This window comes from Micropterus salmoides, unplaced genomic scaffold, assembly GCF_014851395.1.
Source record: "Micropterus salmoides isolate LMB-PRFRI ecotype aquatic unplaced genomic scaffold, ASM1485139v1 Ms_hic_scaffold_1, whole genome shotgun sequence".
In the NCBI taxonomy this organism is placed as follows: Eukaryota; Metazoa; Chordata; class Actinopteri; order Centrarchiformes; family Centrarchidae; genus Micropterus; species Micropterus salmoides.
In genome coordinates this window covers 62,266,636-62,284,340 of record NW_024040040.1, presented here as the reverse complement: position 1 = coordinate 62,284,340, position 17,705 = coordinate 62,266,636, and the positions used below count along the sequence as shown (strand labels likewise).

General features: G+C 39.2%; 1 protein-coding gene across 1 annotated transcript in view; it reads left to right on the top strand.

The window, feature by feature from the left end:
- Positions 1-17,177, top strand: part of akt3b (v-akt murine thymoma viral oncogene homolog 3b) — a 33,437-nt gene extending 16,260 nt beyond the window's left edge. Inside the window, exons 3-14 of the mRNA XM_038712288.1 lie at positions 272-397; positions 493-604; positions 2,086-2,230; positions 2,359-2,490; positions 2,890-2,955; positions 3,201-3,269; positions 4,407-4,529; positions 4,702-4,830; positions 5,744-5,958; positions 6,841-6,928; positions 8,622-8,724; positions 15,793-17,177. Coding sequence (XP_038568216.1) covers positions 272-397; positions 493-604; positions 2,086-2,230; positions 2,359-2,490; positions 2,890-2,955; positions 3,201-3,269; positions 4,407-4,529; positions 4,702-4,830; positions 5,744-5,958; positions 6,841-6,928; positions 8,622-8,724; positions 15,793-15,878 — 1,394 coding nt within the window. The 3' untranslated portion in view covers positions 15,879-17,177. The remainder of the gene's footprint in view (positions 1-271; positions 398-492; positions 605-2,085; positions 2,231-2,358; positions 2,491-2,889; positions 2,956-3,200; positions 3,270-4,406; positions 4,530-4,701; positions 4,831-5,743; positions 5,959-6,840; positions 6,929-8,621; positions 8,725-15,792) is intronic.
- The last annotated feature ends 528 nt before the right edge of the window (positions 17,178-17,705 follow it).

Here is a 17,705-nt window from a genome sequence, read left to right as displayed (position 1 = left end):
GTCAGTGCTGATCAGTTAGGGCAAAACTCCACCCTACCAAACAGGAAATGGCTAACATAAACATGTCAGACTGAAAAAATGTAATAAAATCAAATGACAGTCTCAATATCAGGCTAATACCAGCCTTACATAGACACTTTCCTCTACATTGATTATAAAATTAAAGTGATTCCAATGCCTAAAGTCCAGACTCTGCTGCTTCCAGCTCTGTCCAACATGTTATAGGAGTAGGATGTAACCTGTTGGTGCCACTTTTTTCCCCTCCCTGCAGGTGAGTATATCAAGAACTGGCGACCACGCTACTTTCTGCTGAAGACAGACGGCTCTTTCATCGGCTACAAGGACAAACCACAGGACTCTGACCTGGCCTACCCGCTCAACAACTTCTCTGTAGCAAGTAAGACACGGGCAACAAGGCTGTCATCACATATTTCACACACTAGAAACAAACATCAGTGTAACACCACACATCCGTCTCTGTGTGACTTCCAGAATGTCAGCTGATGAAGACAGAGCGGCCCAAGCCGAACACCTTCATCATCCGCTGTCTGCAGTGGACCACTGTCATCGAGAGGACTTTTCACGTAGACACTCCTGATGAGAGGTGAGCCTTCAGCCCTCCTCCTTTTTTCCTTCCATGTGAGGCTTTTTCTGTATTTATTTGACAGAACAGTGAGAAATAAGGTTCACCAGCTCATAACCAATATCTAAACATATCTACAGGAAAATAATCACCCCACTGTCACTATTTTTTAGGTGTATTATTTTCATTTTTGTGATGTATTTATTCTAAATAAATTCAAAAGAGAAGAGAATAAAATAAAATAGAAAATAGAAAATAAAATATTAAAACCACAAATAGTAACTCAATTTCAATAGTCAAATTTCCAATGGAAAAAAAATTATATTGTGTCTGCAAATTTGGGTTTTAAGACACTGACACTGGCTGCTTGTGTACCTAAAAAAAACAAACAAACAAACAAAAAAAACATACGATATGGGAGAGGACTCCCTATCAAAAGATATCAGATGTTAAAGGTCCGGCGTTGGGATTAGGGACAAATAATCTGCAGTTCTCCGCCCTGAACAAGACTGGAAGGTTTTTGTGTTAAATTCTCCTCACACAACAGGAGACTGTCAACTCAGTGAGAAGAAAGACAGGAAGCAGGGGTGTGGGGCTGAGGCTGATCGCCAGGTTTTGAAGGGTTTCGTTCCAAAACACAATATAATGACTTTTTACCTGATGCTTAATGGCTTGTTGTGAACAAGACTCTGCTAACTAGAGTGAGCAGCAGTCATTTTGTCAGAGTAGGTCTGTAGGTTGTTAGGAGGATGGATGTCTTTTGGGTGGATTGGACCATTCATTGGCTCTTGGGTCTCATTGGCCACCAGTTTATTTTATTCAAAAAAAAAAAGTAAGATAACAAACAAATTAAAAGTCAGTATTATAGAAGCTATGTTTGCAAAAGTAGGTAGATTTCTATTTTGCTTTCATTCACTGTCCATTTGGTAGCAGACGGGGCGGACTTTACCACAGTGGACTAGGCACTCCACTAGATTAAGAAATATCAGAATTTGTTTATTATGTGTTTTCTGTGATTGACAGCCTAACTAGCTGCACTTTAAATGTTAACGTAGTAAATTCTGCCTGTTAAATGCACCAGGCAGGTTAAAACAAACAGAGACCTTCTTCTGATGACAGGGTAGTCTCACTAAAGCTGGATTTATCCTTGACAGAAAGGGTTTACGGCAGTCCCATTTCAGACGCCTACAGGAATTTATTGATTCCTAGATGGGCGTCAGATCTCACCTGTTGATAGCACCACCTCCACACTAGATGGATGTACAGTATTGCATGGGATCAGGTGTAGTGTTTTCTGTTTAAATATTGTGTTGAAGATTGTGTTTTTGAACATGTTGACACACATCCATATGTGAGAGTCTATAGTTTCAACTAGCAGTCTCTTAGTTAGGGAAAAAAAAGTTATTTTCGCTTCTCCAAAGATTTATGGTGAGTCTAATGGTGAAGCCACAATTAACCAAGTGCTGTCTGCTGGTATTTTAACCTGTTGTTGTGTCCTGCAGGGACGAATGGGCAGAGGCCATCCAGATGGTAGCTGAGTCTCTGGCCAAACAGGAGGAGGAGGGCATCCTGTGCAGCCCCACCTCCCAGATCGAGAACGTCAACGAGGAGGAGATGGACACCTCCATCAGCCACTACAAACGAAAGGTGACAGTTAGTCTGAGTGCAGTCAACATATCGTTCCTGTTTGTGAAGCTGTCTCACTTTGAGACGAGGATGTGAGTGCAATGGATGGTGGAGAACCAGTTTCTTCATGCCTCTGTTTCTTTGTCCAGACAATGAATGACTTTGACTATCTGAAGCTTCTGGGCAAAGGCACTTTTGGGAAAGTCATTCTGGTGAGGGAGAAGGCGAGTGGTACCTACTACGCCATGAAGATCCTAAAGAAGGAAGTCATCATAGCCAAGGTCCTTTTTAATGTTTCTGTCAGCTTCTACTGGTTTTTGCTGTTTTACACTTTTCAGCTCAGCTTTGTAAAGATTTCTCCATCACTAGATTTATATGTCATATAATCATTTTTTTTTACAAAGATTTACCCTGAGTCTATACCTTAAAATAGCATAATTTTTGTAATACCTTCAGTGTCAGATATTTGGCATGTAACAATTTGTGAAGGATGATCATATTCATTCATAAAAATAATTTACAGATTGGTTTTATACTAGCATTAGCCCGATGTTCACACACCTCCCTGTCGATTACACCCTCAGCCTTTTGACTAAAACAAGAAACCTTCTGCAGGCGAACTCCTTTTGTCTCCTGATTAATCACTCTGCCTCTCCTTCTTTTTTCTTTTTTTATCACAGGATGAAGTTGCTCACACACTCACAGAAAGTAGGGTATTAAAAAACACTCGGCATCCATTCCTAACTGTGAGTATCAGGATGTAGATTGCACGAAACATTACATGAAGACACACCTGTGCTACTTTTCACTTTTTAAAAAGAGAAGCGGTGGCCGCCAACTTCAAAGCCCATTATGATAAGTGTCGTGCAAAGAAGGAAGGATGCACTGAATTCAGACCACAAAGCGTCTGTTCTTAAAAAAATAATGTGTTTGAAGCAAAACGGCTGAGCTCTGCTTGGTTTAAAAAAAATATGTATATATTGTGTTGCAGTCTCTGAAGTACTCGTTCCAGACGAAAGATCGGCTGTGCTTTGTAATGGAGTACGTCAACGGAGGAGAGGTGAGAGAGCAGTGAAGAAGAAATGTTTTTGATGCTGGCGGATGTTCTGTCTTATTTCAACGTGGAAGTTATTTCAAGAATTATTGAAGAATGTTGATTAACAACACAGTGTGAATCAAAGAGCTTTAACAGAAAGCCGTCACTCCTCTCATTAAGTCACATTTGGAGAGTTGTAGGCCTGGGGTGTCCGCTCTGTCGTGGCGTTTTGGTGTCAGTTTATTAATTTCAAGGCAGAGGGACTTGCAATATGTCTTCCGAAGTGTGACTTCAGAGTCCTTCTGTGTCTCTCTAAGGGTTAGGTTAAAAGGAAATTGTATTTAAAATGCATGCCTGATACATAACCTTGTTCTTTTCTTGTTCTTGATCTGTTTGGTGTGAAGAAACTGGCCAGCCGGCCCGGACTGGGACAATAATTCAGGGACTCTTAACGCCAGGCCAAAATCTCTGCATGTTCACAACAAACAACATATACTGTAGTCGTCGTTTTGTTGAAATATTGTTTATGTTTACTGTTTATGCCAGTAACACATGCTTTAGTTGTAGTACTACACACAAGAAGTTCTTCAAAAAACATCCAAAATTGTTAAAAACAGTTGTCCGTTTGTGTGTTTTTGCACCTGGCATTTCTTCATCATAAAAGTCTTATAGTTCTGAGTAATTGGAGATACTTCCACCTGACAAAAGAGTACACAGTTCTTTGTTTTCAGTATTCTTTCATTTTGCATTTTTAACTCTGGCCGGACGCTGTCGGCCGATCATCTAGCCAGAGTAGTATTCATAATAATCGCGACATATTGAATACATTTTGGACATTTTTAAAAAAGATTTCAGATATAATTTGTCTATTTAGAGATACAGTTTGCTACTCTTTCCCATACTGAAATTGAGAGAAGTGGTTATGTACTGTATGTATGAAATATTTCCACACATACACAGACCCAAGCTTTCCTTTACGAGTATGATTTGCTTTAAGCCTTGGTCAAGTTGAAACTGTCATTCCACTGTTGTTTTGAGTGTAACTGCGTGTAAAATGATCTCATCTGCTTCAGCTCAGCCCCTCCTGGATGAATCATCTTAATACAACAAAAATGTCTGAGGTGTATGAACTTTGGTTTTTTCTGTTTGTTTTTTTGGTAGCTGTTTTTCCATTTGTCAAGAGAAAGAGTCTTTTCGGAGGACCGCACCCGTTTCTATGGCGCTGAGATCGTCTCTGCTCTAGACTACCTACATTCTGCCAAGATTGTCTATCGGGATCTGAAGGTAAACTACACCTGCTCTGAGTGAAGTCTTAAGAAAAACCCAACATCAGACACCTGCGCTGAGTTTACAATTATTAGTTTAACATGTAGAAACATACAGAAACGTCCAGATTGGCATTAAGGTTGGAATAACAATGGGTCATGTTTTTTATTTCCCTTGTCTTTCTCATCAGCTGGAGAACCTCATGTTGGACAAAGACGGCCACATCAAGATCACAGACTTTGGCCTCTGCAAAGAAGGCATCACCGACACTGCCACCATGAAGACCTTCTGTGGAACACCAGAGTACCTCGCTCCTGAGGTCAGAGGTCACACTAAACTGAGAATTATAACAAATTGGATGGAACCATGCAGTGCCGATAAAAGTTAACAACCGGAAAAATTAGAAAGTGGTGCTTGGTTTGGGGCGGCTGTGGCTCAGGAGGTAGAGTGGGTTGGCCGTTAATTGGAAGGTTGGCGGTTCGATCCCTGGCTCCCCCTGGTTGCGTGTCGAAGTGTCCTTGGGCAAGACACTGAACCCCGATTTGCCCCTGGCGGCTGTTCCGCGAGTGTATGAATGTGTGTGAATGCTAGTTTTCGTTTGAGCACTTAGGCTCAGTGTATGAATGTGTGTGACTGGTGAATGCAGATGTAGTGTAAAAGCACTTTGAGTGGTTGAAAAGACTAGAAAGGTGCTATACAAGTACGGAGCATTTACATTTACATCTTGGTTGAAGACTGTTTTTGTCCTGTATGATGAAATCAGGAGAGAAGCTTTTTGTCTGATTGTCACCAAACTTCAACCATCGGTCAGAGCCAATGTGGAAGTAGCTTAAAGATGTAGTTCCTCTAATGGCTGACAAATGCTTTCTATACAACAAAGCAGAATGTCACTACCTAATTTCACTTCTTCTAACATGGCTCTAGGTGGAGATTTTGAAAGTTATTTTTCCATTAAAAGGATATGAAAGAGGATATCAGATATGTCAGGGTCTGAAATAGTTACATCAGAAAGCAAAGATCCACAGGTTGGTCTTGAAATTTTAATTTTATTTAACAATGGCTACAATGGACTTTTTGGGTTTTAATATACGCTGTCATTCAATGAAAGTTTAATCTAGTTTCAATGAACAGCTAGACCTCGCAGAAAATATTGGGTAATATTAGGTTAACAATATTTGCCCCTGTTTTTAAGCTTCCTAAGAGGAAATTTAAAGGAAATGATATGTTATCAGGTGCTGGAGGACAACGACTACGGGCGGGCGGTGGACTGGTGGGGTTTGGGTGTGGTGACGTATGAGATGATGTGCGGCCGCCTGCCGTTCTACAACCAGGACCATGAGAAGCTGTTCGAGCTCATCCTCATGGAGGAGATCAAGTTCCCACGAACCCTGTCGGCCGACGCCAAGTCGCTGCTGTCAGGGCTGCTCATCAAGGACCCCAACAAACGGTACACTCACACTCATACACAAACACAATTAATGAACGGGCAGGTGTGGGACTGTGCAGAGAACAGCTGCTGTTTTAAATGGATGCAGAAATGCAGTACTTTCACTTCTGCAGTTTAAAATTCTCCTGTCCTGTGGAGACGGTTAGCAGCCGCTTCTTTTCACCTGCCACAGATGAGCTCCATTGAGAGGATGTAACGCATGGGAGGTTGATGTGCGAGAGTCAAGGACACATCCCTCACTGGCTTCCCACCCACAAACTTGGCCAGAACTGAGGTTCATTCAGTGGATTTATGACATTGACAGAAGGCCTAAATTGTGCAGGCAAAGTTTTTGCCCACTAGTACAACATAATGCTGAGCTGATGCTGATTCCCCGCGTGGGACATACTGTATAGTCCATCCATCTTTACCAGATTAAATATATTAACAGATATGATCAATGATATAATGAATAAGTTTACATTACATTTATTTAGCTGATGCATTTATACAATGCAATAATAAGTTAGGCAGCAATAAGTTAGGCAGTTATACGTTAAGCAGCCTTGTGCTGTATAATGATTAACAAACAACCTTGTATCTTGTATCTGATATCTTGTATAAGTTCATTCAAACATGTGTTCTGTTGGACAAAAGTGACCGGTGGCTGCTGTTAATTTCCCACTTTGCTTATCCCCGAGGCGTTTTCTGTCTCTAATGAAGAAACTGGTGAAAAGAGGCTACTGCAGCTTCAGAGAGCAAACTCGTTCACCCAGGCGAGTTATTTTGAGATCAGTAGCAGGTGGATATTCTGGTTCCAGAAGACTAGATAAGATAGGATAAGAGCAACGTTTGATGTCTGACTTCAACGTCGTCTTCTTCTTCTCTTCTCTTTTCTGACAGGCTGGGCGGCGGACCAGATGACGCTAAGGAGATCATGCGACACAGTTTCTTTGGCACAATCGACTGGCAGGACGTCTACGACAAGAAGGTGAGAGCGGGATTTAGCTGCTAGACGTCATCCGATCTTCAATGGTTATTTATTGAAACAGCGTACCTGAGATATTCTGGTAGCAGGGTTACCTAATTTTTCAAAAGAAAGTCTGGCTGAGTATACTCCAAAATAGAACGGAAAAGAAAAAAATGACCTCATCTCTAGCTCATTTCAACAACATAAAGCAGTCCAAACAGCACCGGGGCCTCTTAACAACCTCTTACTTCTTCTCCTTGTTTACCTTTCAGAAATATGTCAGTCAAGGTCCTTGTTCCTCTCTGCGTGTCCAAAGTTTAGACTACCCTGGTTTAAACGCAATAGTAGCAAAAACTGCTTTGTTCCATGTTCAATAACCCTTCTTAATATGCACATGTAACTTAGCATTTTAGAGATTGTTGTATGTTTTTATTGTGTTCTATATATTGTGTGTGCAGGTAACTTGTCTTGTGCCCCTGACTGCAAGTCAAGTCTCCCATTTGGGATAATAAAATGACTGACGTGAACTGAACTAAACCTGATCAATGTGGTTTGGCTAGGGCTGGACGATGTGGCGAAGTATCAAACCGTTATTTCTTTCGAGTTTAAAGGCAAAGTTGAAGAAACCTGATGGTTAATTGTGGTTTAAACTCTTCTTTATATTCAACACTTGAGGCCAAACAGCGGACCACTTCACAAATCTGAGGTAGAACATTCAAAACAATTATGATAAAATCTTTGTTTACAAATATACATGAGTAAATTAAGTAAAAGCTTTTTTCAGTCCTTTTTCCTCAACAAAATAAACATTTTAATAAAAAATTAAGTCCTAATTTGTGTGTGATTCAAGTGAATACTATCAAACATTTATTGAATATTTATTGAACATTTGTCGCAAATTAGATTGCGATAATTATTGTTATTGTTTTATTGTTCAGTTCACTTAAACATCCACATCATACTTATAACTGGAAACCTCCAAATTAGGGCTTTGCGATATGACTAAAATCTCATATCCCAATATAGGTCATTTCATATTTTGATAATGATGTATATCAACGTATATAACATTTTTTGTAAATTTCTCTGTATCATAAACGTTGGGTAACACGATAACAAGTACCATGCTATAGAGTGAACAACAAAACAGTGAGTTGGCAAACTGTGGCTACTTGCTGCTGCAAAGCTAACATGGGAAGACAAGACGGTCCCAGAGCAACACAGCAGCTCCAGACAGCGATACTCACAGCTCTCCTGCTGCTATAGCTAACATCACAACAACACCATGTGTCGGTGAACCAGAAAGTAAGCTGAACACCGTGGGCGAGTCATTTAACATTTCCTGACACACATATCATGGCTGGATAGTGTTGTGTGGGTCGTCCATACAACAGACTTCTGTCTTTGGTATAAGCTCCTCGTTTTTGCTTGCATGGTCTGAGCCCTCCTGTTCAGAATTATGCAGTTATGAGTAAACTTCCCTCTCCCCCATGTTTGTTTATTCTGAATGCAAATTTCTTCATTGCAACACCGGCACACGTGGAAGAACGTACCGCTGTGAAGTTAGTTTTAAGTTGGCTACTCGACACATGTCTGTCATATCGCACAGCCTTACTCCAAATGATGACCATGCCACACCAGTATTTTTTAACTTTCACACAGCCAACTCAGCAACCATACATCTGTCACATCTGTCACTTCCTGTCTATTCCAGCTGGTCCCACCTTTCCAGCCCCAGGTCAGCTCAGAGACGGACACGCGCTACTTCGACGAGGAGTTCACAGCACAGACCATCACCATCACTCCGCCGGAAAAATGTAAGAATGTGTTGCTACCTCCACTGACACCAGATCAGATTCCTGAGGCATCAGGCCGGTGCTGATCTCCTATTAACAGCACATCTGTGTTAGTTTGCCTCTAATATGATGGAGCATTTTACTTTCCATCTGCCTCATCTTGACTTAAAGGGGAATTTATTCATCAGCTCTGTCTTCTGACTCTGGAGAAGCTTTGTTTATGTCTGAGGAAATTACCTTAGCGATTTTGTCATCTAGGCCCATTTATAAAAAGTTGATTTGACCTCGCTGCTTTCACTTATTAAAAAAAATCTGCTTCACAAGTCCCTCAACTTTACACACAAAATACTGTTTTAATGAGCTCTGGAGCCCTTAAAGATTAATGCTTACTTTCATCCAGAAACAGCATTTTTATCAAATATTTTAACATTTTCAAAAACCAAAGCGGCTTTTAAGGGTTTTACTAAATAAAATGTTCAAAATTCAGTTGACAAAGAAAAAAAAAATCTAATACAAAAGCTAGAAAGATTTATCTTTAAATTATGTGGAAAATGATATCAAAGACCAGCTCATAAATGTAGCCTCATTTCATTTCTTAGTAACACTTTTGAGTATTAAAAAACAGCAGGGATAGTTTAAAGTGGTCATATTCTGCTCATTTTCAAGTTCATAATCTTATTTAGTGGTTGTACCAGAACAGGTTTACATTTTGAAAAAACTGCATATTTTTGTCATGGGAGGGGAACTCCCTTTTGGGTTTGTACACTTTGCAAACCTCTTACATGCACAAAAAATATATTTAACTCAATAAAGGAGAGGGAAAAAGCAAAATATGACCTCTTTAATATTTTGATATTTTAGATGGTTTAAATGAGCAGAGTTTTCAAAAATGTGATCAAAATATGGTATAGTTCACCATATTTGGTAATATATGGTATATTATATGTTGTAAAATAGCAGGAGAGGAGAATTCCGTTGCATTGTTTAAGGTTCGGGGTTTGCTAGCATTTAATAAAGTTATATATTTAACTCAGTGATGAGCTTTCGTTGGCTGTTTAGTGGCAGCTTAATTCATGTTCACAACAAGGGCTGCAGCTAACAATTGTTTTCATTATCGACTAATCTGCCGACTATTTTCACAGTTAATCGTTTAGTCTCTAAAAAGTCAAGAAATTGTGAAATAAGCTCATCATAATTTTCCAGAGACCAAAGTGACGTCTTTAAATTGCTTCTTTTGTCCAATCAACAGTCCAAAACCCAAAGACTCTTCATTCACTTTCATAAATGACACAGAATGGCAGCAATTCCTCCCATTTCAGAAGATGAAACCAGCAATTCCTCCCATTTCAGAAGATGAAACCATTTCACAAGATGAAACCAGCAATTCCTCACATTTCAGAAGATGAAACCAGCAATTCCTCCCATTTCAGAAGATGAAACCAGCAATTCCTCCCATTTCACAAGATGAAACCATTTCACAAGATGAAACCAGCAATTCCTCCCATTTCAGAAGATGAAACCATTTCACAAGATGAAACCAGCAATTCCTCACATTTCAGAAGATGAAACTAGCAATTCCTCCCATTTCAGAAGATGAAACCAGCAATTCCTCACATTTCAGAAGATGAAACCATTTCAGAAGATGAAACAAGCAATTCCTCACATTTCAGAAGATGAAACCATTTCACAAGATGAAACCAGCAATTCCTCACATTTCAGAAGATGAAACCATTTCACAAGATGAAACCAGCAATTCCTCCCATTTCAGAAGATGAAACAAGCAATTCCTCACATTTCAGAAGATGAAACCATTTCACAAGATGAAACCATTTCACAAGATGAAACCAGCAATTCCTCCCATTTCAGAAGATGAAACAAGCAATTCCTCACATTTCAGAAGATGAAACCATTTCACAAGATGAAACAAGCAATTCCTCCCATTTCAGAAGATGAAACCATTTCAGAAGATGAAACCAGCAATTCCTCCCATTTCAGAAGATGAAACAAGCAATTCCTCACATTTCAGAAGATGAAACCATTTCACAAGATGAAACAAGCAATTCCTCCCATTTCAGAAGATGAAACCATTTCAGAAGATGAAACAAGCAATTCCTCACATTTCAGAAGATGAAACCATTTCAGAAGATGAAACAAGCAATTCCTCACATTTCAGAAGATGAAACAGCAATTCCTCACATTTCAGAAGATGAAACCATTTCAGAAGATGAAACAAGCAATTCCTCACATTTCAGAAGATGAAACCAGCAATTCCTCACATTTCAGAAGATGAAACCATTTCAGAAGATGAAACAAGCAATTCCTCACATTTCAGAAGATGAAACCATTTCACAAGATGAAACAAGCAATTCCTCACATTTCAGAAGATGAAACCAGCAATTCCTCACATTTCAGAAGATGAAACCATTTCAGAAGATGAAACAAGCAATTCCTCACATTTCAGAAGATGAAACCATTTCACAAGATGAAACAAGCAATTCCTCCCATTTCAGAAGATGAAACCATTTCAGAAGATGAAACCATTTCAGAAGATGAAACCAGCAATTCCTCCCATTTCAGAAGATGAAACAAGCAATTCCTCACATTTCAGAAGATGAAACCATTTCAGAAGATGAAACCAGCAATTCCTCCCATTTCAGAAGATGAAACCATTTCAGAAGGTGAAACAAGCAATTCCTCACATTTCAGAAGATGAAACCATTTCACAAGATGAAACCAGCAATTCCTCCCATTTCAGAAGATGAAACCATTTCAGAAGATGAAACCAGCAATTCCTCACATTTCAGAAGATGAAACAAGCAATTCCTCACATTTCAGAAGATGAAACCATTTCAGAAGATGAAACAAGCAATTCCTCCCATTTCAGAAGATGAAACCATTTCAGAAGATGAAACCAGCAATTCCTCCCATTTCAGAAGATGAAACAAGCAATTCCTCACATTTCAGAAGATGAAACCATTTCAGAAGATGAAACAAGCAATTCCTCACATTTCAGAAGATGAAACAAGCAATTCCTCACATTTCAGAAGATGAAACCATTTCAGAAGATGAAACAAGCAATTCCTCACATTTCAGAAGATGAAACCATTTCAGAAGATGAAACAAGCAATTCCTCACATTTCAGAAGATGAAACCAGCAATTCCTCACATTTCAGAAGATGAAACCATTTCAGAAGATGAAACAAGCAATTCCTCCCATTTCAGAAGATGAAACCATTTCACAAGATGAAACAAGCAATTCCTCCCATTTCAGAAGATGAAACCATTTCACAAGATGAAACCATTTCAGAAGATGAAACCAGCAATTCCTCCCATTTCAGAAGATGAAACAAGCAATTCCTCACATTTCACAAGATGAAACCATTTCAGAAGATGAAACCAGCAATTCCTCACATTTCAGAAGATGAAACCATTTCAGAAGATGAAACAAGCAATTCCTCACATTTCAGAAGATGAAACCATTTCACAAGATGAAACCAGCAATTCCTCCCATTTCAGAAGATGAAACCATTTCAGAAGATGAAACCAGCAATTCCTCCCATTTCAGAAGATGAAACAAGCAATTCCTCACATTTCAGAAGATGAAACCATTTCACAAGATGAAACCAGCAATTCCTCCCATTTCAGAAGATGAAACCATTTCAGAAGATGAAACCAGCAATTCCTCCCATTTCAGAAGATGAAACAAGCAATTCCTCCCATTTCAGAAGATGAAACCATTTCAGAAGATGAAACCAGCAATTCCTCCCATTTCAGAAGATGAAACCATTTCAGAAGATGAAACAAGCAATTCCTCACATTTCAGAAGATGAAACCATTTCAGAAGATGAAACAAGCAATTCCTCACATTTCAGAAGATGAAACAAGCAATTCCTCACATTTCAGAAGATGAAACCATTTCAGAAGATGAAACAAGCAATTCCTCACATTTCAGAAGATGAACCCATTTCAGAAGATGAAACAAGCAATTCCTCACATTTCAGAAGATGAAACCAGCAATTCCTCACATTTCAGAAGATGAAACCAGCAATTCCTCACATTTCAGAAGATGAAACCATTTCAGAAGATGAAACAAGCAATTCCTCACATTTCACAAGATGAAACAAGCAATTCCTCCCATTTCAGAAGATGAAACCATTTCAGAAGATGAAACCAGCAATTCCTCCCATTTCAGAAGATGAAACAAGCAATTCCTCACATTTCAGAAGATGAAACCATTTCACAAGATGAAACCAGCAATTCCTCCCATTTCAGAAGATGAAACCATTTCAGAAGATGAACAAGCAATTCCTCACATTTCAGAAGATGAAACCATTTCAGAAGATGAAACAAGCAATTCCTCACATTTCAGAAGATGAAACAAGCAATTCCTCACATTTCAGAAGATGAAACCATTTCAGAAGATGAAACAAGCAATTCCTCACATTTCAGAAGATGAAACCAGCAATTCCTCACATTTCAGAAGATGAAACCAGCAATTCCTCACATTTCAGAAGATGAAACCATTTCAGAAGATGAAACAAGCAATTCCTCACATTTCAGAAGATGAAACCATTTCACAAGATGAAACCAGCAATTCCTCACATTTCAGAAGATGAAACCATTTCACAAGATGAAACCAGCAATTCCTCCCATTTCAGAAGATGAAACAAGCAATTCCTCCCATTTCAGAAGATGAAACCATTTCACAAGATGAAACAAGCAATTCCTCCCATTTCAGAAGATGAAACCATTTCAGAAGATGAAACCAGCAGTTCCTCCCATTTCAGAAGATGAAACCATTTCAGAAGATGAAACCAGCAATTCCTCACATTTCAGAAGATGAAACCATTTCAGAAGATGAAACAAGCAATTCCTCACATTTCAGAAGATGAAACCATTTCAGAAGATGAAACAAGCAATTCCTCACATTTCAGAAGATGAACCCATTTCAGAAGATGAAACCAGCAATTCCTCACATTTCAGAAGATGAAACAAGCAATTCCTCACATTTCAGAAGATGAACCCATTTCAGAAGATGAAACCAGCAATTCCTCACATTTCAGAAGATGAAACCAGCAATTCCTCACATTTCAGAAGATGAAACCAGCAATTCCTCACATTTCAGAAGATGAAACCATTTCAGAAGATGAAACAAGCAATTCCTCACATTTCACAAGATGAAACAAGCAATTCCTCCCATTTCAGAAGATGAAACCATTTCAGAAGATGAAACCAGCAATTCCTCCCATTTCAGAAGATGAAACAAGCAATTCCTCACATTTCAGAAGATGAAACCATTTCAGAAGATGAAACAAGCAATTCCTCACATTTCAGAAGATGAAACAAGCAATTCCTCACATTTCAGAAGATGAAACCATTTCAGAAGATGAAACAAGCAATTCCTCACATTTCAGAAGATGAAACAAGCAATTCCTCACATTTCAGAAGATGAAACCATTTCAGAAGATGAAACAAGCAATTCCTCACATTTCAGAAGATGAAACCAGCAATTCCTCACATTTCAGAAGATGAAACCAGCAATTCCTCACATTTCAGAAGATGAAACCATTTCAGAAGATGAAACAAGCAATTCCTCACATTTCAGAAGATGAAACCATTTCACAAGATGAAACCAGCAATTCCTCACATTTCAGAAGATGAAACCATTTCACAAGATGAAACCAGCAATTCCTCACATTTCAGAAGATGAAACAAGCAATTCCTCACATTTCACAAGATGAAACCATTTCACAAGATGAAACAAGCAATTCCTCCCATTTCAGAAGATGAAACCATTTCAGAAGATGAAACCAGCAATTCCTCCCATTTCAGAAGATGAAACAAGCAATTCCTCACATTTCAGAAGATGAAACCATTTCAGAAGATGAAACAAGCAATTCCTCACATTTCACAAGATGAAACAAGCAATTCCTCCCATTTCAGAAGATGAAACCATTTCAGAAGATGAAACCAGCAATTCCTCCCATTTCAGAAGATGAAACAAGCAATTCCTCACATTTCAGAAGATGAAACAAGCAATTCCTCACATTTCAGAAGATGAAACAAGCAATTCCTCACATTTCAGAAGATGAAACCATTTCACAAGATGAAACCAGCAATTCCTCCCATTTCAGAAGATGAAACCATTTCAGAAGATGAAACAAGCAATTCCTCACATTTCAGAAGATGAAACAAGCAATTCCTCACATTTCAGAAGATGAAACCATTTCAGAAGATGAAACAAGCAATTCCTCACATTTCAGAAGATGAAACCAGCAATTCCTCACATTTCAGAAGATGAAACAAGCAATTCCTCCCATTTCAGAAGATGAAACCATTTCAGAAGATGAAACCAGCAATTCCTCCCATTTCAGAAGATGAAACAAGCAATTCCTCACATTTCAGAAGATGAAACCATTTCAGAAGATGAAACCAGCAATTCCTCCCATTTCAGAAGATGAAACCATTTCAGAAGATGAAACAAGCAATTCCTCACATTTCAGAAGATGAAACCATTTCAGAAGATGAAACAAGCAATTCCTCACATTTCAGAAGATGAACCCATTTCAGAAGATGAAACAAGCAATTCCTCACATTTCAGAAGATGAAACCAGCAATTCCTCACATTTCAGAAGATGAAACCAGCAATGTTTCATATTTTTACTCAAAAATTCATCGATTATCAGAATAGTTGTCCGTTAATTTTCTTTTGATCGAAAAGTACATACATACATCTATTAACTGACTAATTGCTGCAGCTCTATTCACAACTACTGTAGCTACAACCTGATAGTGCGATAAACAAACATTAAATGTAAGTCACATGTTCAAAGAACAGGCTACTTGCAGTCCTTTTACACCAAAGGTTTTGTCAGCTGGGAACTGAATCCAAAGTGAAACCTTCTGTCTGAACCGAATCAATGAGAGCCTAAATGTTCGATTCATTCATTAATTCTTGGTCCAGAGCCAAATATCTTGACAACTATTTCAAGGATTGCTGTGAAAGCTGTGTTTGACATGACATACGTATTTCCTATACTATCCTATCAACATATAATGGCTGTTGTGTCTCTGTTTCTGTCTCTACAGACGACGAGGACGGGATGGACGCGGCGGACAACGAGCGAAGGCCTCATTTCCCACAGTTCTCCTACTCAGCCAGCGGGCGGGAGTGAGCGCTCGGGGCCCAGCCAGCCAGTATCGTACCCATTCGTGGCCATTTTGAGGAAAACACGTAGCCATTTTAGGGAAAAAAATACCAGTCTCCCCTCTTTTTCTCCTTCTCTGCCTCCTCACAGATGGGGAGAAGTCTTTTTAGGGACTTTAAAAGAGGTTTTTGCACAGTGGGATAGACTCCAGCCGGTCTCCCCACACTAAAAAATAAGTCTCCTACATTTTCAGCGCTATTTACTGCAGAAGGCAATGTTTTTGTTATTTATTTTTTTCTCTTTGTCAGTATTAAGTTGTCGACCCGGGTTGCGTTCATCTTTATTTTTTGTTTGATGTTCTGCCCTTTTTCTTTTTGACTTTTTGCACTTGGTTTGGAAGAGCCGTTTTAGGGAACAAAAAACCAAAAATGTTGCCTTACGTGTGCAGATGTTTCGTATCATACCGACAGGGTGATTTTTGTTTGTTTGTTTGTTTTGGGAGAGGGCGGGCGGTTTTCGGGGTTGAGAATAAGTGCATGGCTCGTGGATCACTCAAAAAAAAAAAAAAAAAAACACCTACAAAAATGTTTTCTCTCTCATACATTTGCCATGGCAGCGCACATTCCCCAATCCCATGGCAATGAAGATCACCGTCTACAGGTCAACAAAAAACAAGCAAAAGAAAGACGAGCGAGGACGAGTCTGTATCATTCCTTTCATTGTTGCAGTGTTACTACTTTGCTGTTGTATTTTTTCAACCCATGTTTTTTTCTCGCACTCTACTTCTAAGTTGTTCTTTTACTTTGAAACAGGAAACACTAAACTGCCAGAAACTGCACAGTTCACTCAGGCGCCACAGAGCACAACCGCGTTCAAACTCAGCTAACCGCTCCAGCTTTCCACAGCCGGCAGGGGAACGAGGCCTTTCTCTGCTTTCTCACCGCTCCTCCTCCTCCTCTTCACCTCCTCACCTCCGCTCTTCTGTTTCCTCATCGTAGCTGTAGGACTAGTGGAATGGGTGTTTACACAGGGACATGTGGCTTAATGTATGTATGTACTGTATGTATGCGGGACAAGGGGGTTAACCATATGCTGTCATAGCACACACACACACACACACACACACACATATATTCACACTCAGAAACAGGAAACAGCTGTGAGTTCTGCGTACTGATCAGACTGAAGTCGACAGTTTACTCCACACAAAATCAAATTAGTTGTTTTCTTAAACGAACAGAATATCAGAACGCCAAGTGTGTTTGTGAAACAGCAACAGTTGATGTCAGGTGAAGAACCGCACAGTAAATGTGTTTATCCACTCCATTTCACAAGTGTTTTTCTTAATTGTAAACTAAATCCACATCAGTCACTCAGCAGCTCGAGTTCTTCTAATTGCAAATAAATAAAAGGAGGAATGTTAACCCTCCATTTTCCTCCTACTAAAAAAACTCTCAGTATCAGTGATATTTCTGGAAAATAGGAGGTTAAGTGGAGCAGTAGCAGCTGAAACAACCTAATAAATCATGTCATAACTATGAGCATGTTAAAGGAGTAGTTTAAAACTAAACTAATCCACTAAACCAGAATGTAATTTTTCTTGTAGTTTCAGTTAAGTTTCGCCTCCTCTACGAGGCTTACTGCTAAAAACCTTTTGGTATCCTGGCAGCGTTTGTATTTATAACTAAATCAGAGGGGGTTAGGGTTGGGACTGATGGTTGTGTTCGTGCAGTAAGATTACGCAGCGCTTAAGTGATATGAGTTTGGAATCATGGTGGGATTTCCTCAAAACAAGAATATTTTCTCATAACAGGAAATAAACACTAAATATGAGAGTAGAGGCCTCCACGGGTC